This window comes from Struthio camelus, chromosome 5 (genome assembly GCF_040807025.1).
Source record: "Struthio camelus isolate bStrCam1 chromosome 5, bStrCam1.hap1, whole genome shotgun sequence".
Taxonomy (NCBI): Eukaryota; Metazoa; Chordata; class Aves; order Struthioniformes; family Struthionidae; genus Struthio; species Struthio camelus.
This window is the reverse complement of record NC_090946.1, coordinates 7312165-7339642: the sequence shown is the minus strand read 5'-3', so window position 1 is coordinate 7339642 and position 27478 is coordinate 7312165. Positions and strand designations below refer to the sequence as shown.

At 51.4% G+C, this 27478-nt stretch overlaps 3 protein-coding genes across 3 annotated transcripts in view; 2 read left to right on the top strand and 1 right to left on the bottom strand.

Annotated features, from left to right (window-relative positions):
• Window positions 1-4849: 4849 nt before the first annotated feature.
• On the top strand, window positions 4850-9608 carry FTH1 (ferritin heavy chain 1). Its single transcript, XM_068944452.1, has 4 exons — window positions 4850-5169; window positions 6925-7071; window positions 8123-8248; window positions 9269-9608. Exons 1-4 carry the CDS (start codon window positions 5059-5061, stop codon window positions 9431-9433), a joined length of 549 nt encoding a protein of 182 aa, XP_068800553.1. The 5' UTR covers window positions 4850-5058; the 3' UTR covers window positions 9434-9608.
• BEST1 (bestrophin 1) lies at window positions 9356-24667 on the bottom strand. The gene is made up of 10 exons (XM_009667407.2): window positions 22205-24667; window positions 19580-19739; window positions 18432-18526; window positions 17786-18019; window positions 16929-17083; window positions 15734-15811; window positions 13963-14115; window positions 13323-13403; window positions 12754-12905; window positions 9356-12371 (listed from the first exon to the last, which is right to left on the bottom strand). The coding sequence occupies exons 2-10, from the start codon at window positions 19729-19731 to the stop codon at window positions 11174-11176; spliced, it is 2298 nt and encodes a 765-aa protein (XP_009665702.2). The 5' UTR covers window positions 19732-19739; window positions 22205-24667; the 3' UTR covers window positions 9356-11173.
• RAB3IL1 (RAB3A interacting protein like 1) overlaps window positions 16564-27478 on the top strand; it is a 36533-nt gene continuing 25618 nt past the window's right edge. Inside the window, exons 1-4 of the mRNA XM_068944437.1 lie at window positions 16564-16606; window positions 17935-18025; window positions 18520-18802; window positions 19737-19886. Coding sequence (XP_068800538.1) covers window positions 19834-19886 — 53 coding nt within the window. The 5' untranslated portion in view covers window positions 16564-16606; window positions 17935-18025; window positions 18520-18802; window positions 19737-19833. The remainder of the gene's footprint in view (window positions 16607-17934; window positions 18026-18519; window positions 18803-19736; window positions 19887-27478) is intronic.

The following is a 27478-nucleotide window of genomic DNA, read 5'->3' as shown; positions in this document are numbered from 1 at the left end:
ACTGCCTATGTGCAAAAGAAGGAGAAGAAAACTGTGAAGACACAACTTAGAAAATGTTTGTCTGTCCAAAATGAGTTTTGTATTACTCGCTTACAAAATCCTGTAGTACAAACTGTTGCATTTTTGTTGTCTTTGGGACTTTCTTCTATAACAGAACAGCTTGCTGTTTTGTTGTCTTTGAAGCAAGTTCTCTCAAGCGACTTTGAACACCCTCTGTGTTCCTGATTTAGGACGTTTCTGGGAACTAGCAGTTCCATGTAATCCAGCCTTTTGCAGTCTGTGCTGTTTGTAAGTACTCGGTGAAACCTATTGCCTAAAACCTGAGTTTCCCTGATGCCGAAATTGGGCACCTACAAGAAATGACTGAAAAATTTGCACAGTGTTTTGCCAGAGGAGCTAGAGGAGGAGTTTGGAGCTGAGCAGGATTTCATTTTTAGGCTATCTTACAGAACAAGTGGAGCCCAGATGTTTTTAGTAAACGGCTTTCAAAACTCACAGTTGAGATCAGTGTCAAATTTCCAGCCACATGATCCAGCTTGGAGCCAAGTTTGGGTTGTTTTTATATTTACATAATGTCTGCAAACTGAAATACAGTGAAGTTTGTGGGTGGGATGGAAATTCTCCATAACAAATATTTGACTGGATGTACATTTTATCTTGTTTATGGGACTTTGAGCATTGAAAAGGAGTTACTGTCTTTTTGTCCATGTAATATTTGAGGCATGTTTAGCTATCTCTTGCTGACTGGGTTGGGACCAAAGTTTGTGTTGCTTTCTGCTCAGTTTTTAGGTCTGTGGTCGTTCTAGCCACCACGGTCTAAATTAACGTGGACGAAGAAAGCATTTTAAAGCAAGAGAGGAAGTTCCAGTTAAAAGCAGCGTTTGAGACAGCTGCTAGTACATAATGTTTCCTAAAGCAATGGTGATGCAGTAACTCAATTGGAGCAGGACTGAGACCACGCTTGGACTTTCAGAAAATTTTTGTGCCCTTGCCACTTCCTGGGGACGGCTGCTGTGCAGAAGATGAGCTGAGAGCGCTCATCCCGACTATATCAGCACAAATCTGGCTTCCATTTTTACAAGTTCAGAGTTTGCTTTCTGCAAATGTTGTCCAGCATCTGTTTAAAAATCATGTTTTCAGCCCACAGTCAGACCACTGCCAGAATTTGGATAGGTCATGTACGAGGAGGGCCCAGGTAGAGTCAGGATGAATTACATCTAAAGTAGATTTAGCAGTCACGGAAACTTTCCCTTTTTCACAGCTTTTCCTAGGTCTTACCCTGTGCAAAGTCTGTGCCACCTTCAAGTGCTCTTGCTGCATGGTGCTATGCACAGCTCTGTCTGCCCAAGTACGTATCGTGTCCTCTTCAGAAACGACCCTGAGCTCCCAAACTAACAGCCGGTTACTCTCGGCCCCTGTCTGGGGCTCTCGCTCTTTCTGCTACCGCAACACCCAGTGCTGAGAGGTGTGTGCAAACAGAGCCTTGGTGGTTTTTTTCTGCATCTAGGTATATCCTGAGCAATGTCAACCAGTTCTCGGACTTAATAATCTCCTGTATGTCTATGCAAACATTCATCAGAGAAGCTGAGGTTATTTTGCACACTTAAAATGATCTCTCCAGCTGTCATGTGAGGAAGCTAAGCGTTACTGTCCCTGAAATGCCTAGTGTTCAGGTCTGTGCTCTACACGTAATAGCTGAGCTGTAAACAAGGGAGCTGGCTCCATTGTTTCTGATGGGATCTCGGCCAAAGGAAAACAGAGATCGCCTTCAACAATTTGGAGCCCCTGTAGGCGGACAATGCGTTGACTTTTGCCTGTGGGCAGCACGAAGCATGCCTCTACTCCAGCCCGACCGAGCAGCAGCGCCAGCCTCTAGAAGCAGCTGAGAGTGGACATGAATTCAAAGTAAGGCTGCGGGTGCAGACTGCTGAGAGGATAGATCAGGCCCTGCGCAGCTGCGACGTTTGTGTGGGAAAGCGTACTGAAAGAACTAGTTGGGACTACCAGTCTCTTTTTTCCTGTATACACTGAGATCTTTAATCTTTTGGATTTGAACGAGAAAAGCCAGGATCCCCCACTAATTCTGAACAGTTTAATGAATAACGCTCAGGGGTTGTAATTAACTAGTAGCTACCGAAAGTAGTAGGGGACGAGACTAGGGTGCAAAACATTGTCAGATGTAGGGAATGATCTTGCAGTTGCAGAACGTGAATGTTATTTGATGTGAGGTCCAGCCTGACTACGATGATGCTTCTAGCAGGCTTCTTCCGAGGAACGCTCATAAATACATCCTTCAGGTAGAAAGGCTCAACCCAAGCCATAGTAGAACAGTATGGAACAAAGTCCAAGTTAAACACAATGTGACAGTAGTTTGGGGGAAGTCAACAAGTGAACAATCATCAGAAAAGGTCCTTGTCAAAGCTAACGCTAAAGTCTCGTAGGACCAGACGCTCTTCATGTTGGTCACCAAGCTATTATGAGGCATGGCCGTACCACCCGACGTGTCCTGTTCTGGCCAGGCGTGCTTTGCGTCGTTGAAGACAGCGTGTATGTTTGTGCAGTGCAATCGATCCAGAAAGCAGAACGTAGGACATTCCTCGTCTTCCTGACGTTTAGCCATGGCTGGCGCTGACTGTCCAAATGACAGAGGAAACGTTCCTTTTATTGATGGACTGCTCGCTCAACCGCTTATAAACTGTGCTGTTGCACAGCCTTTCATAAAACAGCGTAGTGAGGATTTATGTGGGCTTGACCATGACGAGATTGAAAAAACCAAACAGCAATAGCTTGCAATTTGTAAGCCACCAGGCAACTTCCTTCTGAGAGTTCCCGTGCGCCTTTGTCAATCACAGACAAAAAAGTTAAGTGGGAAGCAAACACAAACATAATTTAATTAAGAAATGGTTTAGTGCTTTACAGTTTCAGTATTAGTCTTGCTAGAATACTGAAACATACTTTTTCAATGAACTGCCAGTACAGAGGCCTGCCTGAGATCTGCCCAGCAGTTACTTCTTTTTTTTTTTTTTTTTAAATTTTATTTACATAAGCTTCTAGTTGGGAGGGGAACATAAGATTTCAAGTGAGAAGTACCCGGCAGCCTGCCAAAGCAATAGGTATAATCCACCTTAAGTTATATATCTAATTGCTTTTGATGCTTAACTGACAGAAGCAACGAAAACCAGTAAAGCAGAGGAAGACATGGGCTGCCTGTTTCCTTAGGACATTCAGGAACGCCTCTAAAACTGCCTTTGTGCTGACACAGGTCCCGCGCAGCTCTTCCCACGCAAGCGCACCCCTGTGCAGTCGCCCGTGGGAAATCACGCGTCACCGGGAAGAGCTGTTCAAAGACTGAATAAACATGGAAAGAACTGGTTAGAAGAAGAAATGGCATTTAATTATTGACAGTCCAGTGAGTAGTGTTGCCAATACCTGGGCTATTTCTGCTGAATTTCAACATCAGCTGTTGTTGTTAGTAAAGACCGAAGTTTTGGCAGCCCAGTGTTATCTCAATTTCCCTTTAAGTGGGCCATCTCTAGCCCTCCACGTTGCACTTACAATCAAGAGCCTGCTTGAATCTAGGAAATTCTGGAAAAAAAAAAATCTCAGAAACTAAAAGAACCCAGTGTTTATTGAAAATAAATGACCGCACAAACTGAATGATCATGGTAATACTGAAAGGAGCTAAAATAATGATCCTATTATCAGGTGGCTCAGTGTGTTCCTTTTGACCTTTGATTTCTCAGTTGCCTCTTTATTATTTGGCATTGTGTTTTAACTGGCTGTAGGCTCCTCTCCCAGGTCTCACCCTCATGCAAATCAAGCATCTGAGGGCCGATGCTTGGCCTGCTTCCTCCTCCTCCAAAAAAAAATAAAAATAAAAAAAAAACCCACTCAGCAATGATTGCTGCGGGTGCCCGTTGATAACTTTGAACCACCTTGAAGGGTGATGGCATCTTTCACCAGTATTTGTTCTTTCTTCCGTTGGGTTGGCTCGTTAAGGCTAACCAAGGACTTTGCCCTTTACCTAATGGTTTCTTACGTTCCTTCGGAGCAGTTTTAGGCCGCTGTCCAAAGTAGGGCACGGTCACCGAAGAAAGAAGTCTGGAAACTTCTCAGGTCTAGCCATTGACTCGCCTTCTGTTTTACTGCTGTGACAAGCCTAAGCTGCCCGCTGCCATTGACAACCAGCTGGACTTTATAATAAAATCTTTTCCAGTACAAATTACCACCTTCAGAATAAGCTGGGTGGGGGGGGCGGGAGGGAAGGAACCCGCCATAAACTGACTTCTTTCCTTCCAGCCCATTTTTGTTCCCCTCCATGCCGGCGTGTATTTATGTACCCAGTGAAAAGTTGTCCTCAGCCTTTCGGTTTTGAGCGAGCTTTCCACCTCCATTTCGGCAGTCACCCTGTCCCAGGGAGGGGAACGACGCGGTAACACCCGTGAGGTGGGACAGCCCGTCCTGCCTGGCGGTTTAGGCCACGGAGCCAAAAATAGCACCGGGACCGCAGCGTTTTGGGCCTTTCACGGGTTTCGGGGGGCCGAGGTGACGCTACTGAGGGGCGACCCTCGGCCTGCGCCCCCCCCCCTACTGCCGGGAGCCCGCCCTGAGGGAAACCGCCACCCCCCTCCCCCCCCCCGCCACAGGGCGGGCGGCCCACAGGGCTGTCGCCCCCCGCGGCCGTTGCACGACCGTTGCCCGAGCCGCGAGGCAGCGGGCCCCGCCCACCGCGGCGCGAGGTGGTGGGGGGAGGGCGGGGAGGGGAGGGGAGCAGGGGAGGTGCTGAGTCACGCCGGGCCAGCAGAACGGCGGCGCGCGGAGGGAGAGGGGCGGGGCTGCGGCGGGGGGCGGGGCGTCTTAGTGCCGCCCCTGCCTCCCCCAGCTCCTGGGGGCGCGTGCGTCGCGGCGCGAGGGGGGGGCGGGGCCTGGCGCGCGAGATGACGCGCGCGGGCGCTATAAAAGGGGGGCGCGGGGGGCAGCGGCGGTTCAGACGCGCCGGCGAGGCTTGAGCGGAGCGGGTTCCTGCGTCAACAGTGCTTGGACGGAACCGGCCGCGCCATGGCTACGCCCCCTTCCCAAGTGCGCCAGAACTACCACCAGGACTGCGAGGCGGCCATCAACCGCCAGATCAACCTGGAGCTCTACGCCTCCTACGTGTACCTCAGCATGGTGAGCGGCGGGGCAGGGGGCTGAGGGCCGGCCCGGCGGGGGCCCTCTGTGAGAGGAAGGGGGGAGGGGCCCTGCGAGAGGGGTTGGGCCCGCCCGTGGCCTTCGGGCCTGCCGGGTGTGGGGCCTCCCCCGAGGATGGGAGCGGGGGTGGGGGGGGAAGGCCGTTGCGTGCGGGATCCCCGCTCCGTGCGATACCCGCCGTGGGCCAGGCGTTGCGCCCCTTTTTTTGTCCGGGGGAGGCCGAGCCGGGCCCGGCCAGCGTTGGGTGCCCGCCGCCGTGGCGGGTGTGTGGTGATGTCGCACCCTCCTGCGGCAAGAGGCGGTGGCCGAGGCGGGGGGTGGTGGGGGGGGAAATCTCCGTGGCCGCCCGCCCGAGTGGGGGGGTCGCGGTGCGCCGGGCGGCGCTTCCCCGGGGCGTGCCCCGGCGCTCTGGGGGCCGGCTGGCTGCCTGCGCGTGTGGTGCGTTGTTTGGGGTGTGTGTGGTTTTTTTTTGGTGCCCTTATCTCTGCGGCGAGCTTCGGTTGCGCGTTAACCGCTCTCTGTTGGTCGCCCTTGGCTGACCTGTTATCAGCACAGGTCAGCCGCTGCCAAGCGGCTCTGCCCTTGGGGCTGGGCTGGATAGCGAGGGCTGCCTAACGAAGAGATTGGCACCTGTCCCACAGGCGCCCTCCTCCGAGGCACGGTTTTGCATTCGTAGTTTTGGAGTGAATTAGTAGGAAGCCATGGTTTCCTTGGAGCTGTACTTGCATGTCTCACTTGGTGCGAGACTCCAGTTTTAGCCATAGCTGAGAGAAATAACTTTGAGTCCAAACAGCAGCTCTGACCTCTGTGCAGCAATCTCGAGTCACCTGCTCATCTAAAGCACTGACACTTCCTAGTGATGCTGCAGCATGTTAGGGCATTCAGGTGAATAACTTCCCTGCTTGCTTGGTTCTGTGTTACTGTGAAGGTCAGACCCTCAGCTGCAAGCTGAATGTAACTGTGTTGGTGGGTGATAGTGGTACACAGGCACCAGTGTCTCTCCCTGAAGCTCCTACGCCGCTGGTCTAATGGTGGTGAATTCTGTGGCAGTTAGTCTTGTAAATAACTGGCAGCTGATACAAAGCTTTCCATTGAATCCTGCCCAATGGCTTTGACCAAAAAAAAACAAACAAGCTGTGTGGTGGCTTCTGACTGCTGGTACAGATGCTTTTTGACTTGAAGATTTGTCTGGTATTTGCTGTTTAACTCTGGCGAAATACATGTTCAACTATCTTTTCAAAGTGCTGCTAGCTTTCTTCAGAAGTAAAAAGGGAATTTCTCAGTCTGTTGCCTCATAAGCCCGATGAGGCATGGGAACCTTATCCCAGAAGTATCTTAAAGGCCACCTTTAGCTTGTGTTGAAGAATCCTAACTCTGACTCATGGTCACTGTTGAACACAAACAAAGGGAGCAGGGGGAATCTCTCCTTGTAGAAGAGGAACTTGGTAGCGCTACACTTAATTTGCTGTGTTGAGGCATTTGAATGGTGCTCAGAACAGGCATCTTTGGTCCCCTTCTGAATATACTTAAGAAAAGTTTGTCTCCATTTCCTCAGTAAGCAAGTTTTGCCGCAGTCCCTTGCTGTCATCACACTGCTGCTACCTTTAGTTTGGACTCCAGCCATCTTGATAAAGGGCTGGTAGGAGGCATATCTGAAACTGCAGTACTGACTTGGGCTTGTGTGGCTGCTGTAGTGAGGGTTTGGTTTTTTAGCATGTGAATTTTTCTTTTCAGTCCTACTATTTTGACCGTGATGATGTGGCTCTAAAGAACTTCGCTAAGTACTTTCTGCACCAGTCCCATGAGGAACGTGAGCATGCTGAGAAACTGATGAAGCTGCAAAATCAGAGAGGCGGGCGCATCTTCTTGCAGGACATCAAGGTGAGAGAAATAGAGCTGTGGGTGTTTCAGGACTGTAGCACAGAGCTAGACTTGAGGTCTGTCTTCAGGCTGGAAGGAGAGGAATCCCCCAGAGGATCCTCTTGCTGGAAAACACTAACAGTAACTAAGAATACTGAATTGCTGGGATTGGTGTGCAGTGTTTGAGCTGCTCAAAATCTAGAGATGCTAAACAAAAAAAGGGGCTTTCCTGTAAGAAGAGGTGCATACACCTAACCCTGCAGCAGTTTGCCCCCCCCCCCCCCCGGGGGGGGAGGGAGGAGCAGGGAAGAAGGAAGGGGGAAGGTAACTGTAACACACTACTTGCCTTGTTCTTGCCAATGACTTCAAGATAGGGCCTTCTCGGTTCACTAGACTGTTGTGTAGAGACAATGCTCTTTACTTCATGTTCCCATGGCAAGAGAGTCATATTAAGCTTCCAGTTTCTTGCTATGGCTTATTGCAAGACTTCATGGCACTGTTTCCTTGAAGTCACTTTAATTAGATTATTTAGAACAGCAGAAAGTAATGTTATATTGTTATGCAAGACTTAACTCTTCGTGGGGAAAATGGCAGAGTGAGTTGACAGACGTTTTCAGCAGAATCCTTTTGCTAGAAGTGAGTATTTGTAAAGACCAGACTTCCCTGTTCTGGTGTATAACCTGCTTTATTTCTGAGATTGTACCCATTGCCTACCTAGGTAGGTTGATGTTTAGGCTGTTAGCTTTTGATGGGAGGAGGAGGGCAGTAGTTCTGACTTAACTACAGGAGTTCACTAAACTGAATTTGAGGAGATTTTTAAGGGAATGTGGACAGACTTGGAACCTGCTGTGTGCAGAGTGTGCACTGTGTGGGAGTGCCAAGCTTTTTGAAGATGCCTTAATGCCTGAAATAGCTCTTGCTCAAAGAATGTGAGTGGAAGACACTTACTGGAGAACCTCAGAATGTGGCAAGCTGCTTTTCTAAACAGGGTTGAGTCTGATCTAGAAGACTCTTGTGCCCTTCTGCTCTATGGGTACTTACAGAAGCTGTGGTCCTGTGCTTCCCCTTTTAGAAGCCAGATCGTGATGACTGGGAGAATGGGCTGACCGCAATGGAGTGCGCTCTGCACCTGGAGAAAAATGTGAACCAGTCACTGCTAGAACTGCACAAGCTGGCAACTGAGAAGAACGACCCCCATGTAAGTGGACAGTGAAGCTGAGAATGTAGCTGTGCAATGAGTGGGGCTTGCATGAGTCTGATCCTGTGGGTTTTGGGGGTGGACTATCTGTCCCTGCTCTTCCTAAAGGTGAGAAGAGGTGTGAACTGGTCATGGGGCCCTTCTGAAGGGAAGGGTCTGGGTGATGGGCTGTACTGTGGCCCTTTTGTTAGGGTTATTGTCACCCCTTTCTAGGAGAGGACCGATTGCCTTGTGTAAGGGTGGCTAAGGCCTTCCTTACAGAACAGTGGGTGCATATGTCTTCAAATCTTTTTACTGTCCTTAGGAACAGGAAGGCACTGGTGTGAACAGCCTTTTGGAGAGAAGGGAGGGGAGACATGAGCTCTACAGAAAAGGATTGTTCCTGAGGGGATGAGTTTTGATCTTAAACCAAAGGATGCCTGTTAGGCATTTTCCTCTTAAGATGAGGTTTTAGGGTCACTTTCTCTGAATACTAAGCACTGAAACTTTGGAAGTTGGTGCCTAAAAGCAGGTTTCTTTACAGCTGGAAGTTTAAACATGAAGGTTTTATTGGCAAGGTTGGGTTGAGATTTTTTTCCCATTATTAGAATGATATTAGTGTGTGTCAACCAGTACTCTTGGAGTACCCTATGTAAGACAGAGGGAGGCAGAGGTGCTTTCGAAAAATCTTAACTGGACCATTCTGCAGATGTAAAGACTGAAGTCTATGAACCGATTTGCAGGGAGGTTTCTAAATATGCTCGAAATGTTCCTGTTGTGTGTCTTGATGGTGGGGGGGTGCTTCCCGAGTGGCCTGTTGTGAATTGTACTGTAGGGCACTGGATAAGCTTGCATCTTTCTGGTGGTGTTCTGGCACTGCTGAAGCAAAACTAAAGGCTGCTTTCTCTCAGGTACCTTCTGAAGCTTCAAAGTTGTAGTTCTGTATCTTGCCCTAGAGAAGATTAGTAGGACTTGTGTTCCTGCTTCAGCAGGATAAGTAGTGTCCCGGCATAAACACGAACTCTCTTGTCTCCCTTTCAGTTGTGTGACTTCATTGAGACTCACTACCTGGATGAGCAGGTGAAATCCATCAAAGAGCTGGGTGACCATGTGACCAACCTGCGGAAGATGGGGGCACCAAAATATGGCATGGCAGAGTACCTGTTTGACAAGCACACCCTAGGGGACAGTGACAATGAGAGCTGAAGTCTTGCCAAGAGCCACCCTGTTGGTTTCAGTGGGACTCCTACCTTGCTGCCCAGCAGTGCATGCGTCTTCAGCTATCTAGTAAAACAGTTCTCCTGTGCTCTACCAAATATCACCCCTCTCTTCTCTGGTGTTTTGTGTACTGCCCTCCATCCAATAAAGTGACTTGGTTCAAGATGGCTTTTTCTGTTTCTCTCTGGAGTGAGAGTCCCATACTTAAAGGATTATGCTCCATAGTCTCCCTTGGGGGCCTTATCTTAGGTTGGGCTTGGATGGAGGAATATGTTTTAGGGGGATCAGGTTTTACTTTGCTTGCTTAGCGCTATTTTATATATAAATCACTTTTTCCATCCAGTGGGATCTGCTGCAGTAATTGATGACTGAAGTTGCATTTTAAAATGGTTTTGCCTCCGAAGCTGCTGCTATAATGGATGTGTGAGGAACTGTGTGGGGGCTTGTCACCATGGATTTAGATGAGGTTACTGAAGGAGGGTGCCTCACCAGGTGCCATGTTTGTCTAACAGAAGTAGTTGCATCTTTTCCATGTGCAAGTGCACTGTGAACCAGGACAGAGCTGAGTAGTGTAATCAGGCTAGATTGAAGCAGTGGTACTGCAGGAACTGAGCCTAAGGCATTGAATCGGGAGTCTGGGTGTGGTGGTGACCCCTGCCTAAGTCTAAAAGCTATGCTTGGAAGACAGGGTAGACTTCTCTTGTGGAAGGAGGCCCTTTAAATGTAAGGCTTCAGAAGGGATCTGAGAGGAAATGGCCTGGAACTGATTTGCCACATCAGTGCTCCCTGTGTTCTGTATCTGCAGCTGTCCTTGAAGACTTCCTTGTCCTTAAAGCAGGATAACTTCTGTGGCTTGTTTTCTGAATTCCTATTGCTGCATGGAAACTAAAATGAGGAAATGAAACAGCTGGGCCTTGACTTCAGCCTTGCTTTTATTTTCTTAGGGAAGGTTAGTCAAAACTCATAGCTCTTAAATAGTCTGCTACCATCCAGAGCACTTCTCCTGTGAGTGCTTTCAAATCAGCAGCAGATGTAATGTGGAGCTTGTAAAGGAGACAACAGGCTGGGTAAATACCATCAACTGCAGCCACCTGTTCAAGTAGATACCTGCCCTGCCTTACTTTGTCTTTTTTCCCCCCAATATCAGGAAAATCAACTAGACTGATTTGCTAAAGCACTACAGGTCTGTAGTAAGTGATGGGACTTACTCATTTCGGTCCCTTCCTTTCCCTGGAGTATGTTCTGTCAGTAGTCCAAGTCCTGCCCAGGCTTGCTGTACTGGGTCTTGTGGCAAATGTTCACATAGGGCTTGAGTTCCAGTTCTTGCTGCAATGAGGATGAGCAGGTACCTTTAGGAATTATACTGCTCTTCTGCTGTGGTCTGTGTCTATACTGCGGGTTCTTGAGGCTGGCACCTTCTGAGCTACTGCTCTGCTGTTAGGTATTTGCAATACCTAGCGAAACTCCAGAGTCTCACGTGTTCTTTTGCTAGAAATATAGCGATGTTTTCATATTGCTGCGACACTGGAGTGCTGTGCCTGTTACTGTAGCTGAAGCCAGTAGCTCTGTGTCCCTGGTGTTGGATGCTCCAGCAGCATGAGGTGTGGCTGCCCTGCCACACCAGGATGAGTTGGGAAGGATGAGTGCCAGTGTGGCTGGGTGTAAAGATACTGCAATATCACTAATATGGCAGGTACCTTAACAGAATAGCATGTGCCTCTGTCTCCTCTAGCTGTACTGTTCTATCTGCTCTTCACATGTGCCTTCACTGGCTTCCATGATCACCTCCATCAGCCCCACATAGTCACCCTCAGCTAGAGAGATGCCAGAGTCATTGGGGGAAGGGTTCTCTGCTCTTTTTGGCCCTTTTGTAGGGTGAATGTTAGTACTTCCATTTCCGGCATCTCTTGCAGTCCCGGAAACCTCTGCAGGACGTTGGTCTGGAGCACTGGCTGTGTCTTCTGAAGTTAGGCTATGAGCATCGGGGCCTGTGTGCCCCATGTGGGACCTCTCCAGCACTGGAGAAGTGACAGGAGTGAATGAAAAGCAGAGGGAGGCACTGCCTCCAGGGGTTTTGTTACTGGGGGTGTGAAAGGCACTTGAATGGTCAGAGTTGGGGGTGACAGCTGCTGTGTTGTCCAAGGTTAGCCAGGGTGGGTGGCAGCCTTTTAAGCTCTTCAGACTCTTGAAGCTACCCTGCTTCTCGTGCTCTGGGGATTCTGCAGGGAAGGGGAATTTAGGGCTCTCTGATGCTGTGGAGTGAGCTCCTGGGCTTCCTGTGGTGGCAGCTTCTCTGCTTTTACTGTTGGAGTTCTCTTCTTCCTCTACCGTTACCACTAGGGAGTCAGGGGCTTTGCCCCGTTCTGCTGTTGGCCAAACAAATGTTTCCTTTACACCTGAGCCAAGGGAGCTCTGGCTCTTGTATGTATCGCTCATCTTGGAAGGTGAGTTGGCAATGACATCTCGAAGAGAAGCGGAACACGCAGCGATGCTGGAGAGCGCAGGGGGCTTCTTGCGGCCTTGGCGTCTAGAAGGGAAGATCATGGGGATGGAGCTGATTGGTGTCTGTGGGGCGCTGTAGAAACCAGGTCTCTCATAAAATGGTGTTGATATAAAGGCATCGAACTCCCTCAGTTTTCCATCCTCGCTGTCCCACTGCTCCTGTGTGCTGGGGTCTCCCTTTGGCTGGTTGATGCTGCAAGGGCTTCCAGACTTGACCATGTCTTGGTATGTGTAATGGGAGAAGGGGGATGTGGGGTCTCCTCGCCTGCGCAGCAAGTTCATCCGGGAAGAGGACCTAGAGAAGCTGGGTGACTGGACACCCAGGAGACGGCCCAGGTGTCCCAGTAACGGTGTGGAGTGGTTTGCCTCCTCATTCTCTTTAATTTGCTCCAGGGGCTGGAACTCCATCTCTTCTTTCTGCATGCTGGGGAAAGGCAGAACAAGGTGTTACACAGCCGCAGTAGAAGGCAGTTTCTGGTGGGCTGGGTCAGCGTTAGCAGAGGCTGGAAGCACAGGGAATGCTGCTGCTGTTGGCAAACCTCCGTCCTCCTCTATTGCCATAAGATGCCTTCCATAACGGGGATGCTCATATTGTAGTGGGGGAGGGGGGCCAAAGCTCAGAGGAATCTTTTTCCATGGAGGATGCTGGTTTTCACCTTGGGATGAGCCTAAAACTATCTTAGAGCAAGCTTTCACAAGCTATGGAGAAAGATCTTATTTTCTTATACTGTATTAGATAATATCCTATATGATGCCCGATCGAGAATGTAAACGCGATCTGTGTCTGACACCCTGGTTTCACTCGCCTGATGTCAAAGGTTGAGCCGAGGAACGATGGGCGCTTGTACTCAGCGGTGGCTGCGGTGTAGGGTGGCTGGGGGTCAGACTCGTTCCAATACAGGTCCTTCTCCAGAATGGGCAAATCCTGATGCATCTCATCCACTGCCATGAGGGAGACCTGCAGGGGACAGCAGGAACGTCACAATGGGTAAGTAACTGGAAGGAAGGAGATGCGAGAGCAATGCTCACTAGGAAGGAAGAGCTCTATGGCCAGGACTGTGTTAGGTGTTAGGAAAGACCAAAGGTGGAGAGTTACTGCCTGGAATAAAACAGGAAGCAGTTTTAGGGACAGGGTAAAATGTTAGGGAGAGGCATTCTTAACACGCAGCCACCACCTCAAAGAAAAGGCTTAGGGGAACGGGGAGCGCCTCTGTGCCCCACTGCGGGCAGGGCAGGTGGGTGACAGAGGTGTTGCAGGACAGCGCTGTGACTGCACTCCTGCTGGGGAGCTCCTTGCTGAGCTCTCGGGTGCAGTCCTGCCTCGGCATTCCTCCGCAGGTCGGGCTGGCCTTGTGGGATCTCGCCTCCGCTTTACCTGCAGGTTCCTGTCGATGAGCCAGTTGGTTTCAAAGTCGTCATCGTCCTCCCCAAAGGGGTTGATGAGCTGTTCAGCCACCTGCGTGGGGAGAGCGCACAGCAAGGGTCACGGGGATGCCTGCCCCCTTCCCTGTGGGGCAGAAGGCCTGGCGGGCAGAGTCCGGAACTGTGCTCGAGGGGGACATCCCCTGAATTTGGAGCAATGGTGCTCCTCCTGAAAAGGGGCAGGTTAAAAATGGAGGCTTGGCAGTGGCTGGGAGTCATTGGTGCTGGTGTGCACGTTTGCAGTGGGATAGGTAACAGCCCCTTGCTCACGCGGCCTTTTTGCCGTTGCAAACGACACGCAATACTCCGCAGGCAAAGTGTGCCCCACTGCCTCTCTTCTCCCCTGAACTAGCAAGGCCCAAAGCATAGGAAAGATGGAGCTGTTCTCCTGGGCTGGACACACGGAAACTGAGACAGTCTTGGCAACACCCTCAGCTCCTGTTGGCTCCCTGTTTGAGTTCCAGCACCTGGCATGTTGTCTGTAGGCCAAAAAACACAGCTGGAGTTGCTGGTGAGCACAAACTGGGAAAAACCCTTTTCTGGGTCTGATTCCGGGTCCGATTCCAGCTCCAGGCATGTTTCCTTGGACTTACCTTTAGCCAGCCAGCATAGAAGAAGAACTGCAAAAATGTAAACACAGGCACGAAGAGATCTAGTTCATGGCCAGGATATGCCTTTTCCGGGTCCAGGAACTGCCGCCCGATCAGACATGCCAGGAAGAAGCTGTAAACAGCCACGGTCACCACCTGGGAAAGAGGCCAGAGAACACACCAGAGGAGCTTGAGAGCCCAGCTTGCTTTCCCAGCGCCTCTCCTCCGTTCCACCCCACGCCTCTCCGCCGTTCCACCCCACGCCTCTCCAAACTGCAGCCAGCTGCAAGAGGAGCTGCTGGCTCTGTGGCCTTTTGAAAACCTTGTACTGACAGGCTTGTCCTCCGCTCTTTGCAGGAAGATGCATTTCCACAGAAGAAAGCTTTAACTGTAACCTTTGTCCTCTAGCTGCTATTTACGTTGTATTTCAGTCCACGCTGGCCCTGGAAGGACCTCTGTGTAGGCATCACAAAAAGCTGGCAGCAGAAGGCGGCACCTGACGTCCTGGAGAGAAAGAGCTTGAACAACTGATATGTGGCTGCGTGGTTGATCCGCTGCTGAGGTAAGGGGTGCTGCGAGCTCTTCTTATTCTTGCCCTTGCCTCTCCCGAAAGCTGCTTTGACCTCCTCATGGCTCAGCCTGCGCTGGCAGACCACGTCCAAGTCAGGGAGGGGAGATGCCAGCTCTGAACTGGCTCCTTCCTTCCTGCTCCTCACGCTGAGCTGTTTTATATTTGCCTGCTCGCTTGTCCAGACTTCAGGCCACAATGTGCTTCATGCTTTTCTCTGTAATCATGGGACTGGAAACTTCCCCTTTTTAAATTAATAGCAGCTGAGACTCTCAACACAGTGTCTTGATGCCCTGAGCAGGGTGTTTCAAAGCAAAAATGCTGTCTCTGTAGCTGAGATTCCCCTTGGTGCTCCTTGGATAGGGCTTTGGTGGAGCTGTGCTCTTTTTCTCAGGGGCCTGTGCTCCCAGGTGAGGGCTGAGCCTGTTGCAGGGGGCTGCAACGCTGTGCTGGGTGCCATAGAGGCAGTGTGCACCCTCACCCCAAAGGTAAATGTGGGATGCAAGTGCAACACACCGTGCTACTGCTTTTCTTCCTGGTGTGCAGGACACCGTGGTGTGTGCAGTTCCCAGTATATTCCCCATTAACCTTCAGCAATGCAGGAACAGGAGCAGTTCCCGTTTCACGGTGGAGTGCATTAGTGTTATCTGAGCAGCAGGGTTGTACAAGACAAAGGAGCGGTGTGGTGCCGAAACGTCTGTGTGGGGTTGCATCGAGGGAGCTATTAAACAGCTAAGTACGGGCACGTAGCTCTCCTCCACGCGCCTGGCACTACTCCATCAGAGCTGCCCTGCGCGCTGGAGCGGCGTTGCTGGCACATGGATCTCAGCTCTGCCGAGTAGGAGGAAACTGCTGAAGGGACGTGCTGCAGAGGAAGGCTGGGGGCAGTGCAGGGAGTGGATCTGCATGTGTCTGTGTTTTCACCATACCTGCATTGCGTGCATGTGCTTAGCTATCGCTGGAGAGCGTGTGCTTGGGTAGAGGTGAGAGTGTTTAAATAAATGGCTGGGCTGAGTGTGTGCAGGGTTACATATGTGAGGGAGCTGGCACAGGGTTATATGTGTAGGTGTGGATGAAGGGTCTAAGCGTACGTAAGCATCAGCACGATCCACGTGTGGGATATGTGTCAGTGGGGGCTTCCTAGCAGCATGGGCAGTGTGTGCAGGCAGGCAGTGGATCGGGAGGCGTGGGGGATGCCATTCTCACCTGAGTGTAGACCAGGGGGATGCTGATCCAGTCGTACCCGTACAACCGCCCGCACTGGCTGCGCAAGGTGTTGAGCTCCTGTAGCGGGGAAGAGGAATGGAGCATAGGCACAAACTTCCCATCTCCTCGCTGCGGACGCTGACTGTCTCCAGCCCCAATTCCCCTTCATTGATCCAGCCTGTCCCTTCCTACTCGCACCTCCTCTGGAAGCAGGGGGAACTCGGCCAGGGCTCCTGCTCCCTGCCTTTTCCCCATCAGATCACCAGCAGGGCCTTAGGCTTGCCCTGGAGGAACTCCTTGCTGCCTGGATGTCTCCATCTGAGCCCAGGCTCCCTTCCTCACTTCTAGCAGAGCTTATCTCCTCACAAAGCGAGCAGCTCAACAGATTAGGTACAAAGTGCCTCAGAAGCACCCATCTCTGTCTCCTGACTACACGGTGAGTCTAGATAAATAGCCCAGCGGGAGATACCTATCTCTGGGCAGATGAATCTCACTCCAGGTAACAGAAACAATGTGATTCTCTTTGCACATGAATGCCAAGGGAGGCTGAGCTGCTCTGGAGTGTTTTTCTTCTGTAGCTGGGCACGGATCACTGGCAGTCTTGCCCATGGAGCATGGCCTGCTTCCTAGGACAATCCATGGGTTTTCACTATAAAGTCCTCCACAGGGACCTCGGCTGCTAGTGATGCCTTTGAACTGTCCCTGTCTCTTCCCAGGCGCACGCTGTGCTTCCTCGCAACTTCTGAGCTGCGTCCTAGAGACCTCCGTTGGCCGCTGCGGTTGGCTGCTCTGGAGCGCGTGAAGGCTGGCTGTGTGAAAGAGAGCTGATCCCATGGCCTGCTACGTGGGTGCCTGCTATTACCACGCCTACCCGTGAGTCCCATGGTTCCTCCCAGGCCCACGTTCAAGAACGTTGTCTCGTTTCCCTCATCTCTCATGCATGTGACCTCACTGCCTTATGTCAGCAGGCCACCCAAAACTCTGCTCTGCCCTGAGCTGGGGAGGCTAGTGGGTGGCAGGGGGGGACATTTTCCATCAAAATTAATGTAATATCCCCAGGGCCAGGCTTGGCTCATTGGCTGGAAGTCCCACCTCACCACCCTTATTTCTTGCTTGGCCTCTGGAAATCCCTGTGGTCCCACCCAGGGAAGAGGAGCAGAATCTCAGACAGTCACCTGCTGCCTCTGTCACTCACATTCAGGATGCCCTGCAGCAGCACGCTGTCCCGGATCCTCCCCTCATTCCGTGCCTTCACGGCCAGATTGGAAAACCACACACACGGGATCCAAAACTTGTTGTGGGGGGAATTCAAGCTCTCAAACTTCTTGTGTTCTTCTGGTGTCATGAGGCCTAAGTGGAAAAGAGGAGGCAGGAAAGGGATGGCCATAGAGGGCAGAAGGGAATCAATCTGATCTGGAATGAAAACATCTAAATTTCAGGTAGCCACCTTAGCTCCCCTTATAATCACGAGAAAGATGGAGGCACTCGGTCTTTGGGAGATACCTAAAAGGAGGACAAGTGTCCTTGTTAAAACATTGAGTTACGGAGGTGTGAGGGGCAGGATTCATCTCATTTCTCTTTAGATGTCTGCAGCGTATCTTCCTTTGATCTGATCACAGCCAGCGGGGAGATGTGTTACTGCTGAGGGGGCAGTCGCCTGGCTTGCTTTAGACATTTGTGGAGAACGTGTGCCCTAGAAGTGCCTGTTTCTCTCCCTGGATTGCGAAGGCAGTCCAGGTGATGAGGGCAGGTGCAGACATCTGCATTTGGGCAGAAGCCCCTTCATCATCCAGACTACCTTCCAGCCACCAGCAGGATTACAGGTGGTGAGCAATAGGGAAACATAAATGGTTGTTTATTTGGGCAGAGCAGAGTAGGGCAAGAGCAGACGCTTAGTATCCGCTGCAAACATTAGCTGAGCATGTTGCAGCGCTATCCCTGTTCCAGTCTGGAGGTTGCAGGGCCTTCTCCAGGGCTCTTTGCCCCAAGCACAGCAGCAGGGTGCTGTCTGCCGGGGGCCAGAGATGTGCAGAAAGCAGTACCGGTACTGACCTGCTCTCACGACGTGCTCCATGCTGGGGAAACGCTTGTAGACAGCAGTGCTGACTGAGCGCAAGATCAGCACGCTGCAGAGGTTGCTGTAGCGCATGAGGGTGCGACGTAGGAGCCGCCCGTACTCATCCTCCCCATCCACATTGCAGGAGACCAGGTTCATGATACGGTCAGGCCATGGGATGCTCTCGTACTGAGCCCACCAGCGGGACACCACCAGAGCCACGTAGAAACCTAGAGGTGAGCTGAGCAAATTAGCCATCCGAAAGGAGTGGGAGATGTATGTGCTCGTGTGTAGGAAGGCTGGTACTGCTCATACAGGGACAGGGGCAGGCACGCCTAGAGGGCAACTCAGATCTTTGTGCCAAAGTTAGAGCGGGCAAGCCTGGCTTTCCCAGTCTATTCGGTGCTCTTTGGTCCCTACCCTCCTGGCGGGAGCCAGAACATGTCTGTACATCTGTGCAGTGCCGGGGGCATCCCTCACCGCTGGGACATAAGATGATGTACTCTCCGTGGGGAGGTTTTGCAAAGGCCAAGTGAGGGATCTGCTCAGTGAATTCTGCCTGCTTGCAAAGCTATATCCAGCCAGGGAGAAAAGATGCTGTCCCTTTCCCCTCCCCGCATCTTCCCAAACAGAGCTCGTTACCCAGCACAAAGGACACAGGTATCAGCTCAGCATAGTTGTTGCAGTAGAGCGCCAGCTTCTCAAACATCAGTCTTTGGCTCTCACTCAGGATCAGCCTGAAAAGGAGAAACAGAGGCATCAGCCTCAAAGAAGAGCCTCCCTGGGGCAAAGAAGATGTGCCTCCCTGGGCCTGCTGGGATAGGAGTCTGGCAAGGGAAGCCAGGGGTGCGTAGCCACGACACTGCCGCACTGTGAACCGGGGGAGTGATCAGGGTGAGCAGCCCCTGTGAGCGTGGCACATCAGCCCACATCCCTCCTGGGAAAGCCCACCTGAAACACCCTGCTGCCCAATCTACAGGAGCCGGAAGTGATCGCTGACGGAGAACGTTGTGGTAAGTGATACAGTCCGATGTCGGGGATTGCCCCTACGTTTCTCATTCAGGAGAGTGTTATCTGGTGCTTGGACGGGCACCACAGCTCATTTAATATCTTGCAGTCCAAGCCCTGCTCAGGCCAGCACTGGCTTTTACGACATGAGTTCCTGCCTCTTTCTTGAAGCTGCTTTCCTGCCTCCGTACTGCACCTGTGCACACTGACCTGGCTAGGGGAGCTCCCTGGCTTTCCCTATCAAAAACAGACCAGCCACAGAATACAGTTGCCTCATTGCAGATCTGTGGCTCCAGAGCTGATGTCTGCTCTCAGACCGGTGATACCCAAAGTATCACCTGTTGTGTGAGCAAGTGAAACTCTCTCCTGAAGCTCCCTTTTTTGGGACAGCTCCAGTACTAGCCTTGCCTTGGGCTCCACTGATCTACACATCATTCTTCTGTGGGTAACCATCAAATGCAACTCTCCATCCTAGAGAAGAGAAACTGTGTTCCTACCCAGCCCGGAAAAAGATCTGCCAGCTGCCAATATATTGAGCAGCTAACATATTGGAGCAGTGAGGAAGGACCTTTCCTTTCCTGACTTCTCAGTAGATGCGAGGGACAGGTGCTGTCTACCCTGGAGTCGATGAGCTCTGCACTTTGTGAATGTAGGCTGGCCAGTAGCTGGCCGGCTCCTCTTCACCAGGGCTACTGTCCCAGTCCTTCATTGCTCAGTTGTCCTACTCCAGGACAGGTTGAGAATGAAGGGCTGTGTTAGTGCTGGAGTGGAAGGATGCTCACCTGTAGACAAGACTGATGGTGAAGTAGAGAGTGATGAAGATAAGGAACTCAGAGTAGAGGAGTTTGTAGATGCTTCCTTTCCATTGGAGCAGGAGCTGTGAGAAGGTGCCTAGGCGAGCGTCAGCCACACGGTTGGTATATGTCACTGTCATTGCAGATTCTAGTGGAGACACAAAACAAGGAGATGCTGAGTCTGCCAACAAGCCTGCAGAGAGGGAGGAGACAAGGACAACCCCAACATCTCAGCAAGCAGGATGGAAGTAAGGAAGCAAAAAAGACAGCAAGAAAAAGGGACAGAAACAATGAGGTGAGATCAAAATACAGGTAAGACTGAGTGGGATAGAGACCAGGAAAAAAATTATGGTGGACAATTATTTTGATGAGCTTTCCGTCTTTCTCCTGTCCTTGAACTGCATGTGAGCTGGTTACAATGACAGAGAACGTATTTACCGGTGGCGCCCCAGTTTTTAGTATTTGACTGTCGGTGTGGAGCTGGTTGGAGTGGACAGCATCCACATGATACTTTTCTCTTCCACAAAATAGTTGTTTAAGGTTAATTCTCAAGGTCACAAACTCCAAAGTTGCTTACCGCAATTATTTTCTTGTAGTCTTTGGTTCAAACAAGTTGTTTCTGCAATCCTGCTTGTCAGAAAGTGTCTTCCTGGACTACTGCTGGCAAATAAACTCCAAAGGAAAGCAAGAACCCAGGAAAGAGATTTCTTGATACTGACCCAGACGGAAGTACCTTTGGAGATTTGACAATTTTTGTAGCACCCGCCCAACAAGTACGGCTGTCTCTCAGTTTGGGCTGGGGGGGGATATGCCTGGACTATGCTGGTCCTGGTCCTGCAGGCAGAACCACCCTCCCTATTTGAGACTGAGAGACTGAGTTTGGCCAGGCTCACAAAGCACAAATTCCAACAACTCCACCTCCCCTCTCCTCCAACCATACATTGCACAATAAATCAGGCTGGAAGGAAAAAGGCATTCAGGCTTGTAAGCTGCCTCCCAATCAGGCAGTGTCCCCAGTGCACAAGCTTCTAGCCTAACCCTGGGTAAATAATTATTTATCAGCAATTAATAATCGGACTGACAGTCACATCAATATGAAGATGTAAAAAACCAAACCAGTGTGTAATCCATGCCAGGCAGGCAGGTGAACGATCCCTTGGGAGCCAGGATTGTGGTTCGTGAATAATCATCCGATGTGAAAACTACTGGAATTTCTAAATCTAAACATGTTACCAGGATGTTACATTGACATTCGTCTAACAGAGGCACTAACATTAATATTTCAGGGACCTTGGGCTCTTCTCTGAGCGATGGAGGCAAAGCAGCATTTCAGGGTCTGTAGCAGCAGCTGAGGGCAGGGGAGATTGAGTCCATGCTCCTAGTTTAAGTATCTCAATGAAAGGCCTACAATTAGGTGGGGACAACTCAGGCCCCAGTGAGCTGGTGATGTGAAGAGAGGATGTGGAAAAACAGGAAAGTTTTTTGTTTGCCACCTCAGCCAAATAGCATCTTTGCCCTGGCTTTGGCTTCTTGGTGCTGCTCCTCCTTTGGGTTGCACTTTTGTAACTCTCCCTGAGTCCCCTCTCATGGGTTATATCAGAAGGGCAGAGCTGGCACCTGCCCTGCCAAGAGCTCCCCAGCTGCACAGACGTGCCTTTCACTAGGGCCTCATGTACATTCATGCTGTTTCCATATGCATTTCTGGCCAGTGCATGGGATTCAGAGGAGCATTTTTAACTGCCCTAGGCACTGCACACATACGAGCTATACAGATGAGAAATGTATGCAAACGCACATGAATTTGTTGGGGGCCACTTACAGGAAGCTGGCTATATTCTCTATGCTTTGGGTCTTGAAAGTGCTCAGGGAGACTTTTCATTGCGTAATTCAAATACAGATTCACTTTTTACCAAACATGGAAAACTTCAGCTCTTGTCCGTGTAAATAATGGATGTCGCCCATCTCCATGCAGTTCTGCTCAGGCACAGGATATGGGGTTTTTTCCCCAGTGCTTTTTCCTCCAGTCCCGAATGGTTAAAGCAGTTCCTTGTCTGCCTGCCAGTCTATGTGGGACTGCCCCGGGATGGCGCTTGGCAGCTGGCACACTCGAGTACCATCTGCGGTTGAGGTATGTGGTGTGAGGTGGCTCACCGCAGCGTTAGCACTGGCACACCAGAGTCAGCCGGGGTGGAAGACCCATCCCCTGCCTGCGAGCCCGCACAGCCTGCTCCCCATGGCGCTGCGGGAGAGCGCAGCGCCGCTGTCTCTGCACACCAGCTCCCGGTCAGTGCCTGAGCCAGCCTGGCTGATCCATTTGGACTAACCATTGCTTCTGCAGCTCATCTGACACTAATCAGACTGTAGGAGTCCGCAGCAATCACGATCCCGCAACAGAGAGCCAGAGGCAGATTTGCCTGCATCAGGTGCGTTGCCCACAGGCTAACACCGGAAACGGACATGAGCACCCGCTGCAAATACGCAGAACAAATAGGCACAGCGGAGAGATGGAGTGAGAGAAGGAGCGATGAATTCACGGACGCATAGAAAGACAGACAGATTGCCGGGCTAACGTTTGAAGGAGTCTGACTGCTCTTGTGAGAACAAGATACTTACAGTCATGGGCTCCTGAGCTGCGCTGGAGACTGCGGAAGTTTGGTCCTGCAGGTGTTCTTGCTGGGTCCTTTGTGGCCCACGCCACCACCCGCCTCCTCTTGCCCCCTCGGCTCATGGGGGGATTGAACCTGACAGACACGGTGCACTAAGGAGCCTGAAACCCACTTGGGAGCTGCAGCCGGTCACTTGATTCCATAATCCTTCCTCATTACAAAAGAGACTCTGTTGTCTTTTGCCCTGTTCCCTTCTAATCTTCTGAGTAAGCCCTGCGTGTTTATAGAGGCGGCCGAAGGAGGGGGAGGCAGGGCTAGCTGCTCCGTAGCTGCTGCTGCTAACTGCTGGCACAGCCTTGGTGGCTGCCAGAAGGGAGGCATTTTCCTCTAATTCTTTCCTGTTTGGTCCCTCTCTCTGTGTCACAATCTCACAGGAGCTCCAGGAGATTAAGTAGGGCTGGAATTTTCCACAAACGCTATAAAATTTGTTCCCCTTAGGGCCTGCGTGGCCCTCTCGTCCCTGGGCGTTGCTAGCTCCTCGGATCTGTGACCCCCCCTCTGTACTCAATGTCTCCTTTGGAAACACCTGGCTCATGCTCTCTCCAGATCTCGGCAGATGTTTCTCTGTCGCGTTCCCCACCTTCCTCACTGTGTCTTCTCTCCCTAGGTGAGTTTGTCATCTCTCCCAACTTGTGGTCTGGGTTCTGGAGACTTCCACTTTGCTACTGACTCCGAGACTCTTTCCGTGTGTTCACTTTCTTCGCCACCTGCTTCCTCAGAAGCGCTTCTGGGCTGTCACTCCCCTTCCTTGCATGCTGCCCTGGAAAATGGAGCTCCTCAGTCCCCAACCCAGAAAACTCTTTGCCTCCGTCTCTCCTGGGCTTACAGTCACAGGGCTCCCCTCAAGCCTTCCCTTCCCTTTTCTACCTCTAAGGTGTCCCTCACAATCATAAGCATTTCTCTCTTCCCCCATCTAGTGTGAGATCCTGTCTCTTTCCTGTCAAGCCCACTTTTAAGAGTCTTTTCTTCCATGAGCCTTTGAAGCAAGGCCCTTTCCCACCAATTTAGCCTCTCTGGGGCATGCATCCTTTGCGATCAATATGGTACATGAAATGCTTTGCTGTTTGAAATGCAGTGCGAGGCAGGCTCCCGGACCAGCAACTGTGGGCTCATGGGCACAGGGCTTTGCCTAACCCACAGCTCTTCAGGACACCTCTGCGGCTCTCCATCCCCTTTCTGCCTGCTCGTTTGGGAATTTGTCTCTATTGTACAAAGGATGACTGGGCATGGTAATAGTATCTGCCAACACAGGGGTGGGAGGGCAGCTGTAAGAGGTATCTCTCTGTTACAAGTGAGCAACACCTGGCACATGGCAGGACTGGGGGGAAGGAAGGGAGATTTCATCAGGGTGCCTGTGGAGCAGGGAGCTGCACCCTAGACGAGGCAGCTTGTCACGATGGATGGGCCTATGTCTTGGATTTCTCCTGATGGTACTAAGCTCCTCGTTATCGCTTTAGGCAACGAATGTCACCCCACGGAATCCAGTGGCCTTTCCAGAGATGCTGCTCAGCTTCCACTAACCCCTGGTGTGCCTAAGCCGCCTAGACACTTATATTTCCTCCAGTCAGTGCTTGCAGAGCTGCTACAGCAGTCACAGGCTCCTAGAGACAATGGGCTGCTGAGAGCCTTAAACCAAGCTATGGCCCTAACTCAGTGTCTGCGCCCAACTGCATAGGCGGGCTCTGACCCTCCTGCTCTCTGTCATTTCGCCAGCTGTGGGCCACTGTGAAGGGGGAGCATAGGTCTGTCCTGCTACGTGCAAGAGGTTTGTCCGAGTGTGGGAGGAGTGCTGAGTGAGAAGAATAGGCAGTCCTGTCTAGGAGGGCTCTGCCAGCTACTGTGGCTCCTCCGTGGAGAAGCGTGCTTGACCACACTGCCTTGTACTGGAGAAGTTGCTTTTGCTTCCTAACGCTACTTTTCTTGGCATTTCACTCCCCTCTGGTTTAGACAGCTGTCTAGCCAGCTTCCGAAAACCCTATCCTTAGGTGCTAATGCCGTTCGAACACAGAGCCTGGGACTTCTCCCTGGGTCTGGCTGCTCTGCAAGGCAGGAGCTGGGGTCCTGCGTGTGCAACATGCGGCATGACTTTGGATCGTGAGCTCTTCAGGGTGGGAGCTCTCCTGCCTCTGGGCAGCCTCTGGGTATAAGGCAGGGGCTGTTGTTCAGCTGCTATGCTATTGCCCGTTACTAGTCTGACTCTGCTCCCTCTGTGTTGAGATAACAACGTGAGCTGTGATACCACTGTGAGCTTTTGCTGACTGTCCTATGTAATTGTGTCTGCACAGGCCAGCAGCGCAAAACTGTGGAGATCCCCACAGCTAAGAGTAGCCAGAGACCCAGGCTCCACAGTGACACTCTCTGGAGTTGCAAAGTGTGCTTTTCCACTGTTTTTTTTTCCAGCAAGAAGGTAGCAAAGTCTCCAGTGAAAATAAATGAGGAGCTAGTTCTCATAATAACCTACCTTCTCTTTTGCCAGTCCCTCTGTTCCTATGTCTTGGGCACTTCTTGTTTAATATCGTCATCATCAGGGTTTAACTGGTCCCAGCTGTGAGTTTCTGCTCTTTGTGTGGCTGAGCCGAGACAAGAGGAGGGTGTCCTTTCTCTGCCTCTGCAGATGCTACCTGGCATCTGTCTAATTTGGGGATTATGGTTCAGTCCTGGGAACTGCTCTCAAGGATGGGGAGATGATAGTTTAAAGCATACGACTCAGTGCCAGTATCTGAGGTCAGATTTTAATTCTGATGTAGGCTGTGATATGGTGAATTACCTGCTTTCTGGTCCCAGTTCCTTTTTTGACGAAATGGTAGGAACAATTCTCTCTTTCTCTCTCTTTTTTTTTTTTCTCCACTGAATTTTTTGAGTCTGAATGCTGCTACTCGTGTCTGTGGAGCACTTGACCCAGGCAGGCCTCTGCTGGCATGGACTCTTGGGATGCAGTAATGAAAATAGGTGGGAATGGGGGACTCCAATAGGCAACCCCAACCATGCGTTACTGCTCTTAGACATTGTTCGTCTAAGGAAGTGACTATTTTCTGATCTATCTACTGCCAAACATGTGGAGACCTCCTGACATCTGCCAGTCTCTGGGTGGAGTCTGCTCTGTACTGGATCAGATGATGGGCAGAAGGACATGGGTGCGCATCTGATGGAGGATAAGTTGCTATATCTGGCCACATGACTAGGAGGCTGCTGTGCCATATGTAAGAACAGATATAATTTCAAGGGGAAGGGATGGACCCGGAGCACCTGGGCATTACCAGGGTCCCTCCAGTATGACCCCCCAACCATTGCTGAGTGGCTGCAGCTTCCTGACCCTGGAGCTCCCAACAGAGGTGACTTGCTTTAGGCAGGTGGGGGAGCAGTGCACAAGAGAAACCGCAGCGCAGTTGAGCTGCTATGTGAGATACTGGCCGAGTGGGCGAAGCCCGCGCGCAGGGAGGGCCTCTGGGAGAGTCTCGCATTCAAGGTGCGAGACTAGATAGGGCTGTGTGTTCTGCTCACGCTCTTATCGGCGGCCAGAGGCTATTGAATGAGGGGTTGCCTCACCGGCTCACCAGCAATAAACCCATCAGACTGACTGATGGGGCATGTAGCTTTGTGCCTACCCATCCTCACTGTCACTGAGCAGCACCTTCCAGCTCAGGGGAAAAAAAAGGAGCGTTTACAAGGAGCAAAATACCCCAGCTGTCTTCCCTTTCCAAAGCCTTGCCCCGGGAGAGTAGCAAAGCAGGTTCAGCACTGGCACGGCTACGCCTGCATGAGTGGCGTCCGTCTGGGCTGGGAGGGAGGCAGGGAGCTGTGCCCGGGTCTTGCTAGGTTCCTCGCTGCTGTCTTCCCCGATGGAATCTGTTCTGTTATGGAGCTGGGCTTGCTGCAAGGTCCCTGAAACCTCGCTCCTAGGTTGGGGCTGCTCCTGAAGGGCCCTTTTTTTTGGCCAGGATCTCAAGGCACACCAGAGAGATGAGGTTGTCCCACTGTAACAGGCTGGGATGGAGTCCCCAAGTGACTCAGGATAGCAAAGAAAGTCTCCGAACACCCAAAGAGCACTGAACGGGGGTAAGTGCTAAGAGGGCAGAGCCCAGCAGAGAGAAAGGGAGATCAAGAAACCTTCTTGTGGTTCCCTGAGTGCTCTCTCTCTGGCAGAGGATGAGCACAGAGGTCCACCCTCATCCTCTAAGCCTTAGCAGGGCTTACCATGCAAGGGCCCTGCTCCAGGGTTTGGGCCTCCCCTTTAGGAAGGTATCTGGAGAGGAAGAATTTGTGGATGGGCAGGTTGAGAGTGTTCTTGATGGCCCCAGTGACTGGGCCCCCCCCCACCCCATGGCAGTGGGACAAAAATGGTTCATGTGAGTGAGACATTTGCTGGAGCTGCTGGGAGTCTGCTGCTCCCTGAACTGAATTTTCCTCCAGATCCTGGTGGATGAGGGCCAGCAAAAGAAAATACCCCAGCGGTTCAGGCGTCCCAACATGAAACGGCAACACTCCAAGTGTCCTGCTCTTCTCAGAGGGAAGTGCTGGCATTTGGGGGACTCTGCTGCCCTCCTCTGAGAGTAACCCAGCTGGCAGCTCATGCAGCTCAGAGCTTCTGTAAGAAATGCATTAAAAAAAAAAAGCGGGATTCAATATGAAAGTAAACAACTGAGGGGCTTACTAGTGTGGCAGTGCTACTTGGGTCTCTTTTCAAGCCCCTTGTGGCCTCATTCCTTCCTGGCCTTGAGGAAAATGCCAGTCTGAAAGCCTGCCTTATACTGAAGGAGGGGAAGAAGTGAAGGGGCCCTTACATACGTGTTGAGTCTCAAAGCCCTTGTAGCGTCCCTGCAGGCCCTGGAATCATTCTCGTTATCTCCGTTTCACAGATGTGGAGACTGAGTTACTGTGACGGGAAATGAAACTCCTCCATGGGAACCCTAAAGCCCCATTCCATGTGCTGAGTGAATTTTGTTAGCTGCAGCTGTTTCTGGGAAGGGGACGGTGCCCTCCTCGCAGTCCCCCAGGCAATAACAAGTGTTTTTCTCTGAAGGACGCAGTGGGTCCCAAAGCTGAGTGAAATCCCTTCCCTTCTCCAGTTTCAGTCTGAGCGAGCGGAGATGGCGAGGCAGCTGGCAAGCAGACGTAAAACGAAAACAAAATATTGTGGAAAGTATCTGCGGAAGTGCTGTTTTGCACAGGCAGGATTGCCTTTGAGGTCTGAGCTGGCTGTGAACCTTTGAAAAGGCTGCAG

Excerpts from the sequence above, each read along its gene's own strand:
- FTH1 (XM_068944452.1), top strand. The coding sequence starts at position 5,059 with ATGGCTACGCCCCCTTCCCAAGTGCGCCAGAACTACCACCAGGACTGC. Across the intron at positions 7,072-8,122 it reads TCTTCTTGCAGGACATCAAG|AAGCCAGATCGTGATGACTG; the intron begins GTGAGAGAAATA and ends TTCCCCTTTTAG. Across the intron at positions 8,249-9,268 it reads CTGAGAAGAACGACCCCCAT|TTGTGTGACTTCATTGAGAC; the intron begins GTAAGTGGACAG and ends TCTCCCTTTCAG.
- BEST1 (XM_009667407.2), bottom strand. The coding sequence starts at position 19,731 with ATGACAGTGACATATACCAACCGTGTGGCTGACGCTCGCCTAGGCACC. Across the intron at positions 17,084-17,785 it reads GGAGCACGTCGTGAGAGCAG|GCCTCATGACACCAGAAGAA; the intron begins GTCAGTACCGGT and ends TTTTCCACTTAG. Across the intron at positions 12,372-12,753 it reads GGCTCAACCTTTGACATCAG|CATGCAGAAAGAAGAGATGG; the intron begins GCGAGTGAAACC and ends GCCTTTCCCCAG.